The 26,061-nt window shown below is 23.3% G+C and overlaps 1 protein-coding gene across 1 annotated transcript; it reads left to right on the forward strand.

Annotated features, from left to right (window-relative positions):
• Positions 1-510: 510 nt before the first annotated feature.
• LOC134295012 (tuftelin-interacting protein 11-like) lies at positions 511-25,774 on the forward strand (the record flags this gene model as incomplete). The annotated part of the gene is given in 4 exon segments (XM_062966974.1): positions 511-594; positions 7,908-8,251; positions 22,673-22,859; positions 25,618-25,774. Coding segments are annotated over 3 exon segments (676 nt in total), but the record flags the coding sequence as incomplete, so codon positions are not given.
• Between the last annotated feature and the right edge of the window lie 287 nt (positions 25,775-26,061).

The raw sequence follows: 26,061 nt of genomic DNA on the forward strand, positions 1-26,061 counted from the left end.
TACGCATGCGCAGTCTCCGGTTTGAAGGCCTTGCCCATCCTAAGAAAGGAACAGGCGCCATGTTGCGCATGCGCAGTCTCCCATTTAAGGCGTTGCCCATCCTCAGAGCGAAGGCGTCACCTTTCGTACGCATGCGCAGTCTCCGGTTTGAAGGCCTTGCCCATCCTAAGAAAGGAACGGGCGTCGTTTTGCGCACGCGCAGTCTCCGATTGAAGGCGTTGCCAATCCTTAGAGCAAAAAAAAAAAATGGCGGACTTTGACGCACGCGCACTCGCCAATTATGAGGCCTTGCCAGTCCTTAGACATGAACGGGCGCCTTTTGCGCATGCGTAGTTCGCCGCTTTGAGGCCTTGCCAGTCCTTAGACATGAACGGGCGCCTTTTGCGCATGCGTAGTTCGCCGCTTTGAGGCCTTGCCAGTCCTCAGACATGAACGGGCGCCTTTTGCGCAGGCGCAGTTCCCCGTTTTGAGGCCTTGCCAGTCTTCAGACCTTAACGGGCGCCATTTTGCGCGTGCGCAGTCGCTAGGATTTCGCTGAGGCGAAGGCTGAGGAGAAGAAGCAGGCCTCGGATTCCCTCTCGAGAAGGAAATAAGGTAAAATATATATATATATATATTCTTATTATATTTATGACTATCACAACGTTATTATACTATATATATATACTATATATATATATGAATATAAATAAAATATAAAAGGGTTGCTATGGAAACCGGGAGCCGTGCAAACCGATCTTCCTGGAAACAAGGCCTTAAAAAAACATTATTTATATTATTATTATTTTTATGATATTATATTATTATATCATATTATTATTATCATCATCATTATTACAATGTAATATTATAGGATAATATAGTAATATCCCATTCCATTATATTATTATTATATTACTGTATATTGTTATATTATTATTATATGTTTTTCCATTATAGTATTATTATATTATATTGTTATATTGTTACATTATCCTATTGCATTATATTATGACTATATTATATTATTATATCATATTATTATATTATCCTATTCCATTATGTTATTATTATATTATTATATTATATCATATATTTTCCCATTGCATTTTATAATTATTATATTCTAATATTATATTATATTGTTATATCATATTATATTCTCCTCTTGCATTATTATATTATGTTTTTTCCATTATAGTATTATTATATTATATTGTTATATTATTACATTATCCTATTGCATTATATTATGACTATATTATATTATTATATCATATTATTATATTATCCTATTCCATTATGTTATTATTATATTATTATATTATATCATATTATATTTTCCCATTGCATTATATTATTATTATACTCTAATAATATACTATTATATTGTTATATCATGTTATATTCTCCTCTTGCATTATATTATTATATTATGTTGTTATATTATTAGGCATTCTATTATTATTATATTATTATATTATATCATATCATATTTTCCCATTGCATTATATTATTATTATACTCTAATAATATACTATTATATTGTTATATCATATTATATTCTCCTCTTGCATTATTATATTATGTGTTTCCATTATAGTATTATTATATTATATTGTTATATTATTACATTATCCTATTGCATTATATTATGACTATATTATATTATTATATCATATTATTCTATTATCCGATTCCATTCTATTATTATTATATTATTATATTATATCATATTATATTTTCCCATTGCATTATATTATTATTATACTCTAGTATTATATTATTATATTGTTATATCATATTATATTATCCTCTTGCATTATATTATTATGTTGTTATATTATTATATTATCCTATTGTATTATATTATTACATTATCCTATTGCATTATATTATGACTATATTATATTATTATATCATATTATTATATTATCCTATTCCATTTTGTTATTATTATATTATTATATCATATATTTTCCCATTGCATTTTATAATTATTATATTCTAATATTATATTATATTGTTATATCATATTATATTCTCCTCTTGCATTATTATATTATGTGTTTCCATTATAGTATTATTATATTGTTATATTATTACATTATCCTATTGCATTATATTATGACTATATTATATTATTATATCATATTATTCTATTATCCGATTCCATTCTATTATTATTATATTATTATATTATATCATATTATATTTTCCCATTGCATTATATTATTATTATACTCTAATAATATACTATTATATTGTTATATCATGTTATATTATCCTCTTGCATTATATTATTATATTATGTTGTTATATTATTATGCATTCTATTATTATTATATTATTATATTATATCATATTATATTTTCCCATTGCATTATATTATTATTATACTCTAGTATTATATTGTTATATCATATTATATTATCCTCTTGCATTATATTATTTTGTTGTTATATTATTATATTATCCTATTATATTATTACATTATCCTATTGCATTATATTATGACTATATTATATTATTATATCATATTATTATATTATCCTATTCCATTATGTTATTATTATATTATTATATCATATATTTTCCCATTGCATTTTATAATTATTATATTCTAATATTATATTATATTGTTATATCATATTATATTCTCCTCTTGCATTATATTATTATGTTTTTCCATTATAGTATTATTATATTATATTGTTATATTGTTACATTATCCTATTGCATTATATTATGACTATATTATATTATTATATCATATTATTCTATTATCCTATTCCATTCTATTATTATTATATTATTATATTATATCATATCATATTTTCCCATTGCATTATATTATTATTATACTCTAATAATATACTATTATATTGTTATATCATATTATATTCTCCTCTTGCATTATTATATTATGTGTTTCCATTATAGTATTATTATATTATATTGTTATATTATTACATTATCCTATTGCATTATATTATGACTATATTATATTATTATATCATATTATTCTATTATCCTATTCCATTATGTTATTATTATATTATTATATTATATCATATATTTTCCCATTGCATTTTATAATTATTATATTCTAATATTATTTTATATTGTTATATCATATTATATTCTCCTCTTGCATTATTATATTATGTTTTTCCATTATAGTATTATTATATTATATTGTTATTACATTATCCTATTGCATTATATTATGACTATATTATTATATTATATCATATTATATTTTCCCATTGCATTTTATAATTATTATACTCTAATATTATATTATTATATTGTTATATCATGTTATATTATCCTCTTGCATTATATTATTATATTATGTTGTTATATTATCATATTGTATTATTCTATATCATATTATTACATTATCCTATTGCATTCTATTAATATTATATTATATTTTCCCATTGCATTTTATAATTATTATACTCTAATATTATATTATTGTATTGTTATATCATGTTATATTATTCTCTTGCATTATATTATTATATTATGTTGTTATATTATCATATTGTATTATTCTATATCATATTATTACATTATCCTATTGCATTCTATTAATATTATATTATATTATATTTTCCCATTGCATTTTATAATTATTATACTCTAATATTATATTATTATATTGTTATATCATGTTATATTATTCTCTTGCATAATATTATTATATTATGTTGTTATATTATCATATTGTATTATTCTATATCATATTATTACATTATCCTATTGCATTCTATTTATATTATATTATATTATATTTTCCCATTGCATTTTATAATTATTATACTCTAATATTATATTATTATATTGTTATATCATGTTATATTATCCTCTTGCATTATATTATTATATTATGTTGTTATATTATCATATTGTATTATTCTATATCATATTATTACATTATCCTATTGTATTATTCTATATTATACTTTATTTTTATAATAATATTATATCACTATATTATACATTATATTATTTTACTTGAAGTTTCCTACAATAATGTATATTATTATATTATCATTATTATATTATATATTTCATAATTGTATTTTATTTTTGTATTATATTAGTAACATAATAACGTTATTGTTCTTATTGTTATCGTATTACCTACTATATCTTATTTACTATTATATTGCATTATTATATTCTTCTAGTTTCCTGCCATTATTATTATTTCCACATTATTGTTGGTATATTATATTATTATATCATATTAATATATTATCTTATTGCTTTAGATAATTATTATATCATATATAGCATTATACTATAATACAATATTATCATATTAATTTATTATCCTATTGCATTAGATTATTATATTATCCTATTGCATTATATTATTGTTCTTGGTTTCCGCCAATAATATATATTATAATTATTATATACTTTTATTATTGTTGTATTTTATTATTTTATTATTAATATTATAACTACTATATCTTATTTACTATTATTATATTCTTCTAGAGTTTCCTGATCTTCTTCTTATTTCCTCATTATTGTTATTTTTATATTATTATATTGTATTTTTATATCATATAAGTATATTACCCTATTGCATATCTTATTATTATTATTATTATATCCTTAATATATTATCCTCTAGCATTATATTATAGAATATTATATTATTATATTATCTATAGTATATTATGATATAATATTATTATATTAATTTATTATCCTATTGCATGATATTATTAATGTATCTTATATCATTATATTATTATATTATTATATTATATTGTAATAGTATCTAGTATAGATTATACTATTATGTATTATTATATTACACTATATTACATTATTATTGTTATATTGTTACATTATTATATTATTGTATTATATTATTATATCATATTATATTATTGTATTGTATTATTATATTGTATATTGTTTTATCACTTTATTATATTATGGTATTATATTATTGTATTATTATATTATTGTACTATATTATTATATTGTGTTATATTGTTATATCATATTATTGTAATTTATTATATTATTATGTTGCTATATCATACTATTTTATTATTGTAATATATTGTATTATATTGTTATATGATATTATTGTATTATCGTATTATATTTTTACAGTAGTAGTATCTAGTATAAATTGTTGGATAAGTGAGAGACTATTGTATCTAGTATATATTATACTATTATGTATTATATTACACTATCATTACATTATTATTATTATTATTATTATATTGTTACATTATTATATTATTGTATTATATTATTATATTGTATTATATCATATTATTGTAATATATTAATATATTATTATGTTGTTATATCATATTTATTATTGTATATTATTATATTGTATTATATTTTTACTGTAGTAGTATCTAGTATAATTATAAATATTATTATATCATTATGTTGTTATATCATACTATTTTATTATTGTAGTATATTATATTGTATTATATTGTTATATCATATTATCATATTTTTTATTATATTATTATATTGTATTATAATATTGTTATATGATATTATTATTGTATTATATTATTACAGTAGTAGTATCTAGTATATATTGTATTATTATATTACTATTATTATATTTTATTATAGTAGCAGTATCTAGTATATATTATATTATTATGTATTATTATATTACACTATCATTACATTTTTATTATTATATTGTTGCATTATTATATTATTGTATATTGTTATATCTCTTATATTATGGTATCATATTATTGTATTATTATATTATTGTACTATATTATTATATTGTGTTATTATATTGTTATATCATATTATCTTATTATATTGTTATATTGTATTATAATATTGTTATATGATATTATATTATCGTATTATATTTTTACAGTAGTAGTATCTAGTATATATTGTATTATTATATTATTATATTACTATTATTATTATATTTTATTATAGTAGCAGTATCTAGTATATATTATATTATTATGTATTATTATATTACACTATCATTACATTATTATTATTATTATTATTATATTGTTGCATTATTATATTGTGTTATTATATTGTTATATCATACTATTTTATTATTGTAGTATATTATATTGTATTATATTGTTATATGATATTATATTATCGTATTATATTTTTACAGTAGTAGTATCTAGTATATATTGTATTATTATATTATTATATTACTATTATTATTATATTTTATTATAGTAGCAGTATCTAGTATATATTATATTATTATGTATTATTATATTACACTATCATTACATTATTATTATTATTATTATTATATTGTTGCATTATTATATTGTGTTATTATATTGTTATATCATACTATTTTATTATTGTAGTATATTATATTGTATTATATTGTTATATGATATTATATTATCGTATTATATTTTTACAGTAGTAGTATCTAGTATATATTGTTATATTATATTATTATATTACTATTATTATTATATTTTATTATAGTAGCAGTATCTAGTATATATTATATTATTATGTATTATTATATTACACTATCATTACATTATTATTATTATTATTATATTGTTGCATTATTATATTGTATTATTATATTGTTATATCATACTATTTTATTATTGTAGTATATTATATTGTATTATATTGTTATATGATATTATATTATCGCATTATATTTTTACAGTAGTAGTATCTAGTATATATTGTTATATTATATTATTATATTACTATTATATTTTATTATAGTAGCAGTATCTAGTATATATTATATTATTATGTATTATTATATTACACTATCATTACATTATTATTATTATATTGTTGCATTATTATATTATTGTATATGGTTATATCTATTATATTATGGTATTATATTATTGTATTATTATAGTGTGTGATTATATTGTTATATCATATTATCATATTTTATTATATTATTATATTGTATTATAATATTGTTATATGATATTATTATTGTATGATATTATTACATTAGTAGTATCTAGTATATATTGTATTATTATATTATTACTAGCTGTGCCCAGCCACGCATTGCTGTGGCAAAGTGGTGGTGGTATTGGTTAAAAATTGTTGTGTAATTTTTATTTGACATTATTTGTATTTTTTTAATTAATTTTATTGTAAGTTATCTTTTTATTTATTATATTTTATATATATTTTATATATATATTATATAGTTATTTTTTGTTATTATGGTATTTTATTGTATCAATTTTTTAGTGTTTTTTATTATTTTATATTGGGTAGCTAGGAGACCAAGTTGGAGGAGCTTAGCCTTCTAACTGGCAGCAATTGGATAAAAGCAATTATTCCTCTCCCTCTAATTAGGACTTTATTTTTCTTTTCTTTTTGTTGTATCAACCTAGAGGCATGGATGATGGGTTGTGTTGTCAAATTTCAAGGTTGGGGGGCCTGTAGTTTTGTTGTCTTGTGCGTCGCCGCGATGCCATCACTCTTTTATATATATAGATTATTATTTATTATTATAAAAACAATTATTCCTCTCCCTCTAATTAGGAATTAATTTTTCTTTTCTTTTTGTTGTATCAACCTAGAGGCATGGATGAGGGGTTGTGCTGTCAATTTTCGAGGTTGTGGGGTGTTTACTTTTGTTGTTTTGTCCGCTGCCGTGATGCCATCACTCTTTTATATATATAGATTATTATTTATTATTATAAAAACAATTATTCCTCTCCCTCTAATTAGGACTTCATTTTTCTTTTCTTTTTGTTGTATCAACCTAGAGGCGTGGATGAGGGGTTGTGTTGTCAAATTTCGAGGTTGGGGGGCCTGTAGTTTTGTTGTTTTGTGCGTCGCCGCGATGCCATCACTCTTTTATATATATAGATCATTATAGTCATATTATTTTTCTCTCCTTGTTCCAGAGTTTGTCGGCCATGTCGTTGTCGCACCTGTTTGGGGGGGGCGGAGGGGGGTCCGTCCCCGGGCAGGAGGCGGAGGCGGAGGGCGTGGAGCTGGAGCCCTTCGAGGTCACGGAGTGGGACCTCCAGAACGAGTTCAACCCCCTCCGCCACCGGCAGCACCGCCAGACCAAGGAGCAGGCCCTCTACGGCGTCTGGGCCGAGAGGGAGGAGCGGGAGCAGGAAGGGGCGGGGCCCGGGCAGGAAGTGGAGGAGGACTCCGACGACGACGACGAGCAGGAGGCGGGATGGGAGGACCTTGACGGACAGCACCGCCACCCACACAGGGCCAGCTTCGCCGGGAAGCGGTAAGACGAGATCGCCATCTATAATAATATAATAACAGATAATTATGACATATATATCTATATATAAATAATAATAATAATAATAATTAATGTTAATGATATGTTGTAATAATAATATAATACATAATAATAGATACTAATATACATAGATAATTAATATAATAATACTAGCTGTGCCCGGCCACGCGTTGCTGTGGCTTTTTGGATTTGTTTGTTGGCCAGGTGGATTAGCAGCAAACTCTCAAGCAACCAGAGATGACTCTCAGTTATTTGGCATCGATCACTCCCCACGGGTGCCAGTTAAATGAGTCGACTGTCATAGCATTAATACAAACTCTCAAGCAACCAGAGATGACTCTCAGTTATCTGGCATCGATCACTCCCCACGGGTGCCAGTTAAATGAGTCGACTGTCATAGCATTAATACAAACTCTCAAGCAACCAGAGATGACTCTCAGTTATCTGGCATCGATCACTCCCCACGGGTGCCAGTTAAATGAGTCGACTGTCATAGCATTAATACAAACTCTCAAGCAACCAGAGATGACTCTCAGTTATCTGGCATCGATCACTCCCCACGGGTGCCAGTTAAATGAGTCGACTGTCATAGCATTAATACAAACTCTCAAGCAACCAGAGATGACTCTCAGTTATCTGGCATCGATCACTCCCCACGGGTGCCAGTTAAATGAGTCGACTGTCATAGCATTAATACATACTCTCAAGCAACCAGAGACGACTCTCAGTTATCTGGCATCGATCACTCCCCACGGGTGCCAGTTAAATGAGTCGACTGTCATAGCATTAATACAAACTCTCAAGCAACCAGAGATGACTCTCAGTTATCTGGCATCGATCACTCCCCACGGGTGCCAGTTAAATGAGTCGACTGTCATAGCATTAATACAAACTCTCAAGCAACCAGAGATGACTCTCAGTTATCTGGCATCGATCACTCCCCACGGGTGCCAGTTAAATGAGTCGACTGTCATAGCATTAATACAAACTCTCAAGCAACCAGAGATGACTCTCAGTTATCTGGCATCGATCACTCCCCACGGGTGCCAGTTAAATGAGTCGACTGTCATAGCATTAATACAAACTCTCAAGCAACCAGAGATGACTCTCAGTTATCTGGCATCGATCACTCCCCACGGGTGCCAGTTAAATGAGTCGACTGTCATAGCATTAATACATACTCTCAAGCAACCAGAGACGACTCTCAGTTATCTGGCATCGATCACTCCCCACGGGTGCCAGTTAAATGAGTCGACTGTCATAGCATTAATACAAACTCTCAAGCAACCAGAGATGACTCTCAGTTATCTGGCATCGATCACTCCCCACGGGTGCCAGTTAAATGAGTCGACTGTCATAGCATTAATACAAACTCTCAAGCAACCAGAGATGACTCTCAGTTATCTGGCATCGATCACTCCCCACGGGTGCCAGTTAAATGAGTCGACTGTCATAGCATTAATACAAACTCTCAAGCAACCAGAGATGACTCTCAGTTATCTGGCATCGATCACTCCCCACGGGTGCCAGTTAAATGAGTCGACTGTCATAGCATTAATACAAACTCTCAAGCAACCAGAGATGACTCTCAGTTATCTGGCATCGATCACTCCCCACGGGTGCCAGTTAAATGAGTCGACTGTCATAGCATTAATACATACTCTCAAGCAACCAGAGACGACTCTCAGTTATCTGGCAGCGACCGCTCCCCACGGGTGCCGGTTAAATGAGAGTCGACTGTCATAGTATTAATACATACTCTCAAGCAACCAGAGACGACTCTCAGTTATCTGGCAGCGACCGCTCCCCACGGGTGCCGGTTAAATGAGAGTCGACTGTCAGTATTAATACATACTCTCAAGCAACCAGAGATGACTCTGCGTTATCCGGCATCAACCACTCCCCTCGGGTACCTGTTAAATGAGAGTCGACTGTCATAGCATTAATACAAACTCTCAAGCAACCAGAGATGAGTCTCTAAAGTTCTGGCGATTTCTAATTTAAACTAAACAGTGAAACTGAGGCCCTGGGCTGATTGGGTTGCTAGGAGACCAAGTGGGCGGAGCTTATCCCTTTGGCAGCTATTGGATAAAAACAATTATTCCTCTCCCTGTAATTAGGACTTCATTTTTCTTTTCTTTTTGTTGCATCAACCTAGAGGCGTGGATGATGGGTTGTGTTGTCAAATTTCGAGGTTGGGGGGCCTGTACTTTTGTTGTTTTGTGCGTCGCCGCGATGCCATCACTCTTTTATATATATAGATAGATTTGATATGTTGTAATAATAATATAATAAGCTGTGCCCGGCCACGCGTTGCTGTGGCTTATGGGAATTCTTTGTTAGGTAGGTGGAATAACAGTGAAGAGCTTTGTAGCCTGAAAGCCTGGCCATTTTGTTATGTGAATCCTTATTTTGTGAGGTGGAATAGAAATGAATAGGCTTGCTGCTTGGAAGGTTAGGTAGTTGCCTTTTAGGGGAATGTTTTTTGGGGGTGGTAGAATTGTAATGAATAGCCTCGGTGGTTCAAAGCCTGGGTGCTTGCTACCTAGGGGAAATCTTTGGTTGGTCAGCTTCAGAGTTGTATCACTGTTTCAAAGCCTTGGTCGCCTTTTACGAAGGTTAATCTTTTATTGGTCTGGTTGAATTGCACTGAATATCCTTGCAGCTCCAACGTCTGGCTGTATTTATTATTTTGTATTATATATATATATATATATTACAAAATATAGAAAACATGGCAATAAGAATAAGAATAGTAGAACTTCCCGCCCATGGTCCCTGTCCCGAAAAATACTTTGAGTTCCGCGCGCATGCGGACATTGCCTGTTGTAGGTTTTGGCCTTTTTTTGGTGTTGTGATTGTGTTTTTTGTGTGATTGTGTTGTATCTTACTGGAGGCAGGGATGATGGATTGTGTTGCCAATTTTAGAGTTTGTAAGGGGTTGGGTTTTGTTGTTTTGTGAGTCGCCGTGATGCCAAAAGCCTTTTATATATATAGATTATATTACATCATTATTACAATATATCATTATGATCTATATTATTATGCCATAGTGTTATCTATTATTATTATTATTACATTATATCATTATGATCTATATTATTATGCCATAGTGTTATCTATTATTATTATTATTACATTATATCATTATGATCTATATTATTATGCCATAGTGTTATCTATTATTATTATTATTACATTATATCATTATGATCTATATTATTATGCCATAGTGTTATCTATTATTATTATTATTACATTATATCATTATGATCTATATTATTATGCCATAGTGTTATCTATTATTATTATTATTACATTATATCATTATGATCTATATTATTATGCCATAGTGTTATCTATTATTATTATTATTACATTATATCATTATGATCTATATTATTATGCCATAGTGTTATCTATTATTATTATTATTACATTATATCATTATGATCTATATTATTATGCCATAGTGTTATCTATTATATTATTATTACATTATATCGTTATGATCTATATTATTATGCCATAGTGTTATCTATTATATTATTATTATTACATTATATCATTATGATCTATATTATTATGCCATAGTGTTATCTATTATTATTATTATTACATTATATCATTATGATCTATATTATTATGCCATAGTGTTATCTATTATTATTATTATTACATTATATCATTATGATCTATATTATTATGCCATAGTGTTATCTATTATTATTATTATTACATTATATCATTATGATCTATATTATTATGCCATAGTGTTATCTATTATTATTATTATTACATTATATCATTATGATCTATATTATTATGCCATAGTGTTATCTATTATTATTATTATTACATTATATCATTATGATCTATATTATTATGCCATAGTGTTATCTATTATTATTATTATTACATTATATCATTATGATCTATATTATTATGCCATAGTGTTATCTATTATTATTATTATTACATTATATCATTATGATCTATATTATTATGCCATAGTGTTATCTATTATATTATTATTACATTATATCGTTATGATCTATATTATTATGCCATAGTGTTATCTATTATTATTATTATTACATTATATCATTATGATCTATATTATTATGCCATAGTGTTATCTATTATATTATTATTACATTATATCATTATGATCTATATTATTATGCCATAGTGTTATCTATTATTATTATTATTACATTATATCATTATGATCTATATTATTATGCCATAGTGTTATCTATTCTATTATTATTACATTATATCATTATGATCTATATTATTATGCCATAGTGTTATCTATTCTATTATTATTACATTATATCGTTATGATCTATATTATTATGCCATAGTGTTATCTATTCTATTATTATTACATTATATCATTATGATCTATATTATTATGCCATAGTGTTATCTATTCTATTATTATTACATTATATCGTTATGATCTATATTATTATGCCATAGTGTTATCTATTATATTATTATTACATTATATCGTTATGATCTATATTATTATGCCATAGTGTTATCTATTATTATTATTATTATTACATTATATCATTATGATCTATATTATTATGCCATAGTGTTATCTATTATTATTATTATTATTACATTATATCATTATGATCTATATTATTATGCCATAGTGTTATCTATTATATTATTATTACATTATATCATTATGATCTATATTATTATGCCATAGTGTTATCTATTATTATTATTATTATATTACATTATTATTTTTATTATCATATTATATCATATATTATATTATATTACATCATTATTACAATATATCATTATGATCTATATTATTATGCCATAGTTATCTATTATTATTATTATTACATTATATCATTATGATCTATATTATTATGCCATAGTGTTATCTATTATATTATTATTACATTATATCATTATGATCCGTATTATTATGCCATAGTGTTATCTATTATATTATTATTACATTATATCATTATGATCCGTATTATTATGCCAAAGTGTTATCTATTATATTATTATTATATTACATTATTATATTTATTATCATATTATATCATATATTATATTATATTACATCATTATTACAATATATCATTATGATCTATATTATTATGCCATAGTGTTATCTATTATTATTATTATATTACATTATTATATTTATTATCATATTATATCATATATTATATTATATTACGTCATTATTACAATATATCATTATGATCTATATTATTATGCCATAGTGTTATCTATTATATTATTATTACATTATATCGTTATGATCTATATTATTATGCCATAGTGTTATCTATTATTATTATTATATTACATTATTATATTTATTATCATATTATATCATATATTATATTATATTACATCATTATTACAATATTTCATTATGATCTATATTATTATGCCATAGTGTTATCTATTATTATTATTATATTACATTATTATATTTATTATCATATTATATCATATATTATATTATATTACGTCATTATTACAATATTTCATTATGATCTATATTATTATGCCATAGTATTATCTATTATTATTATTATTATATTACATTATTATATTTATTATCATATTATATCATATATTATATTACATCATTATTACAATATTTCATTATGATCTATATTATTATGCCATAGTGTTATCTATTATATTATTATTACATTATATCGTTATGATCTATATTATTATGCCATAGTGTTATCTATTATATTATTATTATTTTATATCATATATTACCTATTATCTAATCTATTACATTATAACATTATTCCCTGATTATTCATTATAATTAATATAATGAAATATAATATAATATAATGATAATAGGTAATATAATTATATTATATTATATTACATCATTATTACAATATTTCATTATGATCTATATTATTATGCCATAGTGTTATCTATTATATTATTATTACATTATATCATTATGATCTATATTATTATGCCATAGTGTTATCTATTATATTATTATTATATTATATCATATATTACCTATTATCTAATCTATTACATTATAACATTATTCCCTGATTATTCATTATAATTAATATAATGAAATATAATGTAATATAATGATAATAGGTAATATAATTATATTATATTATATTACATCATTATTACATCATTATGATCTATATTATTATGCCATAGTGTTATCTATAGATATAATATATAATAGATAACACTATGGCATAATAATATAGATCATAATGATATATTGTAATAATGATGTAATATAATATAATATATGATATAATATGATAATAAATATAATAATGTAATATAATAATAATAATAATAATAATAATAATAATAATAATAATAATAATAATAATAGATAACACTATGGCATAATAATATAGATCATAATGATGTAATAATGATGTAATATAATATAATTATATTACCTATTATCATTATATTATATTATATTTCATTATATTAATTATAATGAATAATCAGGGAATAATGTTATAATGTAATAGATTAGATAATAGGTAATATATGATACAATATAATAATAATAATAGATAACACTATGGCATAATAATATAGATCATAATGATATAATGTAATAATAATATAATAAGATAACACTATGGCATAATAATATAGATCATAATGATATAATGTAATAATAATATAGGTAATATAATATATGATATAATAAATATATATAATTTGATAGATAATATTAACATATTTATATAATATAGATTACGTTATAATATACTAATACATGTAATAAATGTAATATAATATAATATATAATACAGAACATATAAGAATATAATTATGATACTAATAAATAATAAATAATTTAATTATATCTCTCTCTGTCTCTCTCTCTCTCTATATATATATGGAATATAATAATTAGAAATCTGATAATAATATCGAATAAATGTAATATAAGAAATAAAGCAGAATATATATAAACTATAATAATATTTAAATCTCATCTATAATAAATATCTAATTTAATTATATATATATATCTATATCTCTCTATATATATGGAATATAATAATTATAAATCTGATAATAATATCGAATAAATGTAATATAAGAAATAAAGCAGAATATATTTAAACTATAATAATATTTAAATCTCATCTATAATAAATATCTAATTTAATTATATCTCTCTCTCTCTCTCTCTATATATATATATGGAATATAATAATTATAAATCTGATAATAGTATCGAATAAATGTAATTTAAGAAATAAAGCAGAATATATATAAACTATAATAATATTTAAATATCATCTATAATAAATATCTAATTTAATTATATATATATATATATATATCTCTATATATATATGGAATATAATAATTATAAATCTGATAATAATATCGAATAAATGTAATATAAGAAATAAAGCAGAATATATATATAAACTATAATAATATTATTAATAATAATGTGTTTCCAGGTCGCGGGATTATTCCGCTCCGGTGAACTTCATTAGCGCCGGAATATAATAATGGAATATGGAATATAATAATTATAAATCTGATAATAATATCGAATAAATGTAATATAAGAAATAAAGCAGAATATATATAAACTATAATAATATTATTAATAATAATATGTTTCCAGGTCGCGGGATTATTCCGCTCCGGTGAACTTCATTAGCGCCGGAATATAATAATGGAATATGGAATATAATAATTATAAATCTGATAATAATATCGAATAAATGTAATATAAGAAATAAAGCAGAATATATATATAAACTATAATAATATTATTAATAATAATATGTTTCCAGGTCGCGGGATTATTCCGCTCCGGTGAACTTCATTAGCGCCGGAATATAATAATGGAATATGGAATATAATAATTATAAATCTGATAATAATATCGAAGAAATGTAATATAAGAAATAAAGCAGAATATATATATAAACTATAATAATATTATTAATAATAATGTGTTTCCAGGTCGCGGGATTATTCCGCTCCGGTGAACTTCATTAGCGCCGGAATATAATAATGGAATATGAAATATAATAATTATAAATCTGATAATAATATCGAATAAATGTAATATAAGAAATAAAGCAGAATATATATAAACTATAATAATATTTAAATCTCATCTATAATAAATATCTAATTTAATTATATCTCTCTCTCTCTCTCTCTCTCTATATATATATATATATATGGAATATAATAATTATAAATCTGATAATAATATCGAATAAATGTAATATAAGAAATAAAGCAGAATATATATATAAACTATAATAATATTATTAATAATAATATGTTTCCAGGTCGCGGGATTATTCCGCTCCGGTGAACTTCATTAGCGCCGGAATATAATAATGGAATATGGAATATAATAATTATAAATCTGATAATAATATCGAATAAATGTAATATAAGAAATAAAGCAGAATATATATATATAAACTATAATAATATTATTAATAATAATGTGTTTCCAGGTCGCGGGATTATTCCGCTCCGGTGAACTTCATTAGCGCCGGAATATAATAATGGAATATGGAATATAATAATTATAAATCTGATAATAATATCGAATAAATGTAATATAAGAAATAAAGCAGAATATATATATATAAACTATAATAATATTATTAATAATAATGTGTTTCCAGGTCGCGGGATTATTCCGCTCCGGTGAACTTCATTAGCGCCGGAATATAATAATGGAATATGGAATATAATAATTATAAATCTGATAATAATATCGAATAAATGTAATATAAGAAATAAAGCAGAATATATATATATAAACTATAATAATATTATTAATAATAATGTGTTTCCAGGTCGCGGGATTATTCCGCTCCGGTGAACTTCATTAGCGCCGGAATATAATAATGGAATATGGAATATAATAATTATAAATCTGATAATAATATCGAATAAATGTAATATAAGAAATAAAGCAGAATATATATATAAACTATAATAATATTATTAATAATAATATATTTCCAGGTCGCGGGATTATTCCGCTCCGGTGAACTTCATTAGCGCCGGAATATTATAATGGAATATGGAATATAATAATTATAAATCTGATAATAATATCGAATAAATGTAATATAAGAAATAAAGCAGAATATATATATAAACTATAATAATATTATTAATAATAATATGTTTCCAGGTCGCGGGATTATTCCGCTCCGGTGAACTTCATTAGCGCCGGAATATAATAATGGAATATGGAATATAATAATTATAAATCTGATAATAATATCGAATAAATGTAATATAAGAAATAAAGCAGAATATATATATAAACTATAATAATATTATTAATAATAATGTGTTTCCAGGTCGCGGGATTATTCCGCTCCGGTGAACTTCATTAGCGCCGGAATATAATAATGGAATATGGAATATAATAATTATAAATCTGATAATAATATCGAATAAATGTAATATAAGAAATAAAGCAGAATATATATATAAACTATAATAATATTATTAATAATAATGTGTTTCCAGGTCGCGGGATTATTCCGCTCCGGTGAACTTCATTAGCGCCGGAATATAATAATGGAATATGGAATATAATAATTATAAATCTGATAATAATATCGAATAAATGTAATATAAGAAATAAAGCAGAATATATATATATAAACTATAATAATATTATTAATAATAATGTGTTTCCAGGTCGCGGGATTATTCCGCTCCGGTGAACTTCATTAGCGCCGGAATATAATAATGGAATATGGAATATAATAATTATAAATCTGATAATAATATCGAATAAATGTAATATAAGAAATAAAGCAGAATGTATATATAAACTATAATAATATTATTAATAATAATATGTTTCCAGGTCGCGGGATTATTCCGCTCCGGTGAACTTCATTAGCGCCGGAATATAATAATGGAATATGGAATATAATAATTATAAATCTGATAATAATATCGAATAAATGTAATATAAGAAATAAAGCAGAATATATATATAAACTATAATAATATTATTAATAATAATATGTTTCCAGGTCGCGGGATTATTCCGCTCCGGTGAACTTCATTAGCGCCGGAATATAATAATGGAATATGGAATATAATAATTATAAATCTGATAATAATATCGAATAAATGTAATATAAGAAATAAAGCGGAATATATATATAAACTATAATAATATTATTAATAATAATATATTTCCAGCTCGCGGGATTATTCCGCTCCGGTGAACTTCATTAGCGCCGGAATATAATAATGGAATATGGAATATAATAATTATAAATCTGATAATAATATCGAATAAATGTAATATAAGAAATAAAGCAGAATATATATATAAACTATAATAATATTATTAATAATAATGTGTTTCCAGGTCGCGGGATTATTCCGCTCCGGTGAACTTCATTAGCGCCGGAATATAATAATGGAATATGGAATATAATAATTATAAATCTGATAATAATATCGAATAAATGTAATATAAGAAATAAAGCAGAATATATATATATATAAACTATAATAATATTATTAATAATAATGTGTTTCCAGGTCGCGGGATTATTCCGCTCCGGTGAACTTCATTAGCGCCGGAATATAATAATGGAATATGGAATATAATAATTATAAATCTGATAATAATATCGAATAAATGTAATATAAGAAATAAAGCAGAATATATATATATATAAACTATAATAATATTATTAATAATAATGTGTTTCCAGGTCGCGGGATTATTCCGCTCCGGTGAACTTCATTAGCGCCGGAATATAATAATGGAATATGGAATATAATAATTATAAATCTGATAATAATATCGAATAAATGTAATATAAGAAATAAAGCAGAATATATATATATATACTATAATAATATTATTAATAATAATATATTTCCAGGTCGCGGGATTATTCCGCTCCGGTGAACTTCATTAGCGCCGGAATATAATAATGGAATATGGAATATAATAATTATAAATCTGATAATAATATCGAATAAATGTAATATAAGAAATAAAGCAGAATATATATATAAACTATAATAATATTATTAATAATAATGTGTTTCCAGGTCGCGGGATTATTCCGCTCCGGTGAACTTCATTAGCGCCGGAATATAATAATGGAATATGGAATATAATAATTATAAATCTGATAATAATATCGAATAAATGTAATATAAGAAATAAAGCAGAATGTATATATAAACTATAATAATATTATTAATAATAATATGTTTCCAGGTCGCGGGATTATTCCGCTCCGGTGAACTTCATTAGCGCCGGAATATAATAATGGAATATGGAATATAATAATTATAAATCTGATAATAATATCGAATAAATGTAATATAAGAAATAAAGCAGAATATATATATAAACTATAATAATATTATTAATAATAATGTGTTTCCAGGTCGCGGGATTATTCCGCTCCGGTGAACTTCATTAGCGCCGGAATATAATAATGGAATATGGAATATAATAATTATAAATCTGATAATAATATCGAATAAATGTAATATAAGAAATAAAGCAGAATATATATATATAAACTATAATAATATTATTAATAATAATGTGTTTCCAGGTCGCGGGATTATTCCGCTCCGGTGAACTTCATTAGCGCCGGAATATAATAATGGAATATGGAATATAATAATTATAAATCTGATAATAATATCGAATAAATGTAATATAAGAAATAAAGCAGAATATATATATAAACTATAATAATATTATTAATAATAATATGTTTCCAGGTCGCGGGATTATTCCGCTCCGGTGAACTTCATTAGCGCCGGAATATAATAATGGAATATGGAATATAATAATTATAAATCTGATAATAATATCGAATAAATGTAATATAAGAAATAAAGCAGAATATATATATAAACTATAATAATATTATTAATAATAATGTGTTTCCAGGTCGCGGGATTATTCCGCTCCGGTGAACTTCATTAGCGCCGGAATATAATAATGGAATATGGAATATAATAATTATAAATCTGATAATAATATCGAATAAATGTAATATAAGAAATAAAGCAGAATATATATATAAACTATAATAATATTATTAATAATAATATGTTTCCAGGTCGCGGGATTATTCCGCTCCGGTGAACTTCATTAGCGCCGGAATATAATAATGGAATATGGAATATAATAATTATAAATCTGATAATAATATCGAATAAATGTAATATAAGAAATAAAGCAGAATATATATATATAAACTATAATAATATTATTAATAATAATGTGTTTCCAGGTCGCGGGATTATTCCGCTCCGGTGAACTTCATTAGCGCCGGAATATAATAATGGAATATGGAATATAATAATTATAAATCTGATAATAATATCGAATAAATGTAATATAAGAAATAAAGCAGAATATATATATATACTATAATAATATTATTAATAATAATATATTTCCAGGTCGCGGGATTATTCCGCTCCGGTGAACTTCATTAGCGCCGGAATATAATAATGGAATATGGAATATAATAATTATAAATCTGATAATAATATCGAATAAATGTAATATAAGAAATAAAGCAGAATATATATATAAACTATAATAATATTATTAATAATAATGTGTTTCCAGGTCGCGGGATTATTCCGCTCCGGTGAACTTCATTAGCGCCGGAATATAATAATGGAATATGGAATATAATAATTATAAATCTGATAATAATATCGAATAAATGTAATATAAGAAATAAAGCAGAATGTATATATAAACTATAATAATATTATTAATAATAATATGTTTCCAGGTCGCGGGATTATTCCGCTCCGGTGAACTTCATTAGCGCCGGAATATAATAATGGAATATGGAATATAATAATTATAAATCTGATAATAATATCGAATAAATGTAATATAAGAAATAAAGCAGAATATATATATAAACTATAATAATATTATTAATAATAATGTGTTTCCAGGTCGCGGGATTATTCCGCTCCGGTGAACTTCATTAGCGCCGGAATATAATAATGGAATATGGAATATAATAATTATAAATCTGATAATAATATCGAATAAATGTAATATAAGAAATAAAGCAGAATATATATATATAAACTATAATAATATTATTAATAATAATGTGTTTCCAGGTCGCGGGATTATTCCGCTCCGGTGAACTTCATTAGCGCCGGAATATAATAATGGAATATGGAATATAATAATTATAAATCTGATAATAATATCGAATAAATGTAATATAAGAAATAAAGCAGAATATATATATAAACTATAATAATATTATTAATAATAATATGTTTCCAGGTCGCGGGATTATTCCGCTCCGGTGAACTTCATTAGCGCCGGAATATAATAATGGAATATGGAATATAATAATTATAAATCTGATAATAATATCGAATAAATGTAATATAAGAAATAAAGCAGAATATATATATAAACTATAATAATATTATTAATAATAATGTGTTTCCAGGTCGCGGGATTATTCCGCTCCGGTGAACTTCATTAGCGCCGGAATATAATAATGGAATATGGAATATAATAATTATAAATCTGATAATAATATCGAATAAATGTAATATAAGAAATAAAGCAGAATATATATATAAACTGTAATAATATTATTAATAATAATGTGTTTCCAGGTCGCGGGATTATTCCGCTCCGGTGAACTTCATTAGCGCCGGAATATAATAATGGAATATGGAATATAATAATTATAAATCTGATAATAATATCGAATAAATGTAATATAAGAAATAAAGCAGAATATATATATAAACTATAATAATATTATTAATAATAATATGTTTCCAGGTCGCGGGATTATTCCGCTCCGGTGAACTTCATTAGCGCCGGAATATAATAATGGAATATGGAATATAATAATTATAAATCTGATAATAATATCGAATAAATGTAATATAAGAAATAAAGCAGAATATATATATAAACTATAATAATATTATTAATAATAATATGTTTCCAGGTCGCGGGATTATTCCGCTCCGGTGAACTTCATTAGCGCTGGAATATAATAATGGGATATGGAATATAATAATTATAAATCTGATAATAATATCGAATAAATGTAATATAAGAAATAAAGCAGAATATATATATAAACTGTAATAATATTATTAATAATAATATGTTTCCAGGTCGCGGGATTATTCCGCTCCGGTGAACTTCATTAGCGCCGGAATATAATAATGGAATATGGAATATAATAATTATAAATCTGATAATAATATCGAATAAATGTAATATAAGAAATAAAGCAGAATATATATATATAAACTATAATAATATTATTAATAATAATATGTTTCCAGGTCGCGGGATTATTCCGCTCCGGTGAACTTCATTAGCGCCGGATTGAAGAAAACGGCGGCCGAAGAAACAATAACCGATGAAGAAGAAGAAGGAGATTCAGAGGAAGACGAAGAAGGAGGGAAAAAGAATCGGAAAAAGCAGGAAAAAACCCCCAAAAAGGAGTTCGTCCCGAAAAGGCTGAAGACGGTACGACTGTTACTGTTGTTATTATTGTTCTATTTTTATTACAATATATTATTTTTATATTATTATTATTATTATTATTACATATTATGTAATAGTATTATATTTATTATATACTATCTATATATATAAAAGAGTGATGGCATCACGGCAATTCACAAAACAACAAAAGGACAGGCCCCCCCAACCTCAAAATTTGACAACACAACCCATCATCCACGCCTCAAGGTTGATACTAATTATTATATATTATTTATATATTTATATTTAATTATATATATTATATATTAGTTGATATTAATTATTATATTATATTATTATATTATATTATTATTATATTATTACAATATATTATTTTTATATTATTATTATTATTACATATTATATAGTAGTATTATATTTATTATATACTATCTATATATATAAAAGAGTGATGGCATCACGGCAATTCACAAAACAACAAAAGGACAGGCCCCCCCAACCTCAAAATTTGACAACACAACCCATCATCCACGCCTCAAGGTTGATACTAATTATTATATATTATTTATATATTTATATTTAATTATATATATTATATATTAGTTGATATTAATTATTATATTATATTATTATATTATATTATTATTATATTATTACAATATATTTTTATATTATTATTATTAACATATTATATAGTAGTATTATATTTATTATATACTATTGTTATTATATTATAATATAATACTACTGTTTATTATATTATTTTATATTTATATTAGTATATTATATTGTTATATTATAACTATAATATAATATAATATTAAATTATTAATTATTATATTATTAATTGTTATATTATTATTATATTATTATATTATTATATTATTACAATATATTATTTTTATATTATTATTATTACATATTATATAGTAGTATTATATTTATTATATACTATTGTTATTATATTATATTATCCTACTGTTTATTATATTATTTTATATTTATATTAGTATATTATATTGTTATATTATAACTATAATATAATATAATATTAAATTATTAATTATTATATTATTATATTATTATATTATTATTATATTATTATTATATTATTACAATATATTATTTTTATATTATTATTATTATTAAATATTATATAGTAGTATTATATTTATTATATACTATTGTTATTATATTATAATATAATACTACTGTTTATTATATTATTTTATATTTATATTAGTATATTATATTGTTATATTATATTATAACAATATAATATTATAATATAATATTATATTATATTATTAATTAATTAATTATTTATATTATATTATATTATTAATTATTATATTATTATTATATTATTATATTATTATATTATTACAATATACTATTTTTATATTATTATTATTATTACATATTATATAGTAGTATATTTATTATATACTATTGTTATTATATTATAATATAATACTACTGTTTATTATATTATTTTATATTTATATTAGTATATTATATTGTTATATTATAACAATATAATATTATAATATTATATTATATTATTAATTATTAATATTATATTATATTATATTATATTATATTATTAATTATTATATTATATTATTACAATATATTATTTTTATATTATTATTATTATTACATATTATATAGTAGTATTATATTTATTATATACTATTGTTATTATATTATAATATAATACTACTGTTTATTATATTATTTTATATTTATATTAGTATATTATATTGTTATATTATATAATAACAATATAATATTATAATATAATATTATAATATATTATTAATTATTAATTAATTAATTATTTATATTATATTATATTATTAATTATTATTATATTATTATTAATTATAATATTATATTATATTATATTAGTATATTATATTGTGCAGGCTGTGAACCTAATTATATTATGTTAGTATATTATATTATATTATTATTAGTACAGTAGTAGTATATTTGTGCAGGGTGTGAATGTAATATTATTATATCATTTTATTATATTTATTAGATTCTGTTAGTATATTATATTGTAATTATTGTATTGTATTGTATTATTATTATAATATTTACTACTACAATTATTGACTTATATTTTCATTGTTATATTATTACAATATATCATTATGATCTATATTGTTATATTTTTTATTATATTAGGATTATTACATTATTTACTACTATAATTTTATTATTTACTATTATATTCTCATTATTATATCGTATTATATATATAATATATATTATATATTATATATGATATCATATTATATCGTTATATTATTCTCATTATATTATTATTTACTACTATAATTATTGAGTGTTATTATATTTTCATTGTTATATCATTTATTATTAGATTAGGATTAGGACTTCATTTTTCTTTTCTTTTTGTTGTATCAACCTAGAGGCGTGGATGATGGGTTGTGTTGTCAAATTTCGAGGTTGGGGGGCCTGTAGTTTTGTTGTTTTGTGCGTCGCCGCGATGCCATCACTCTTTTATATATATAGATTATTAGTAGTATAATATTGTATTCCATTATATTATTATTATCAACATGATACATATATGCAATATATTATATATTTATAACTTATTATAAATTATATATATGTGTGTGTATATAAATAAAATTATATATTTGTATATTATATTTTATATTATATTGTTATAAGGTCATGGTGTGAACTTATGATATTATGATATTATTCATATATATAATTATTATTGTTTCCGCAGGGCATGAACTTCAAGCCGAGCCAAAGGGCCTTTTTTGGGGGGACGAAGTCTTTTTTGGATTTTGGGAGCTGGGAGCGACACACCAAGGGGATCGGGCAGAAACTCCTCCAGAAAATGGGGTACGTCCCCGGAAGGGGCCTCGGCAAGAACGCACAAGGTAATAATATTATGTATCATTATATATGATTATTATTATTATTATATCATATGACATTTTATTGTTTTTATTATTCATGTCATTATATCATATAATTTTTATTATATTATTATTATTATTTTATGTTATTATTAATGGGGTACGTCCCCGGAAGGGGCCTCGGCAAGAACGCACAAGGTAATAATATTATGTATCATTATATATGATTATTATTATTATTATATCATATGACATTTTATTGTTTTTATTATTCATGTCATTATATCATATAATTTTTATTATATTAT

The sequence above is a fragment of the Anolis carolinensis genome, unplaced genomic scaffold (assembly GCF_035594765.1).
Source record: "Anolis carolinensis isolate JA03-04 unplaced genomic scaffold, rAnoCar3.1.pri scaffold_58, whole genome shotgun sequence".
Lineage (NCBI taxonomy): Eukaryota > Metazoa > Chordata > Lepidosauria > Squamata > Dactyloidae > Anolis > Anolis carolinensis.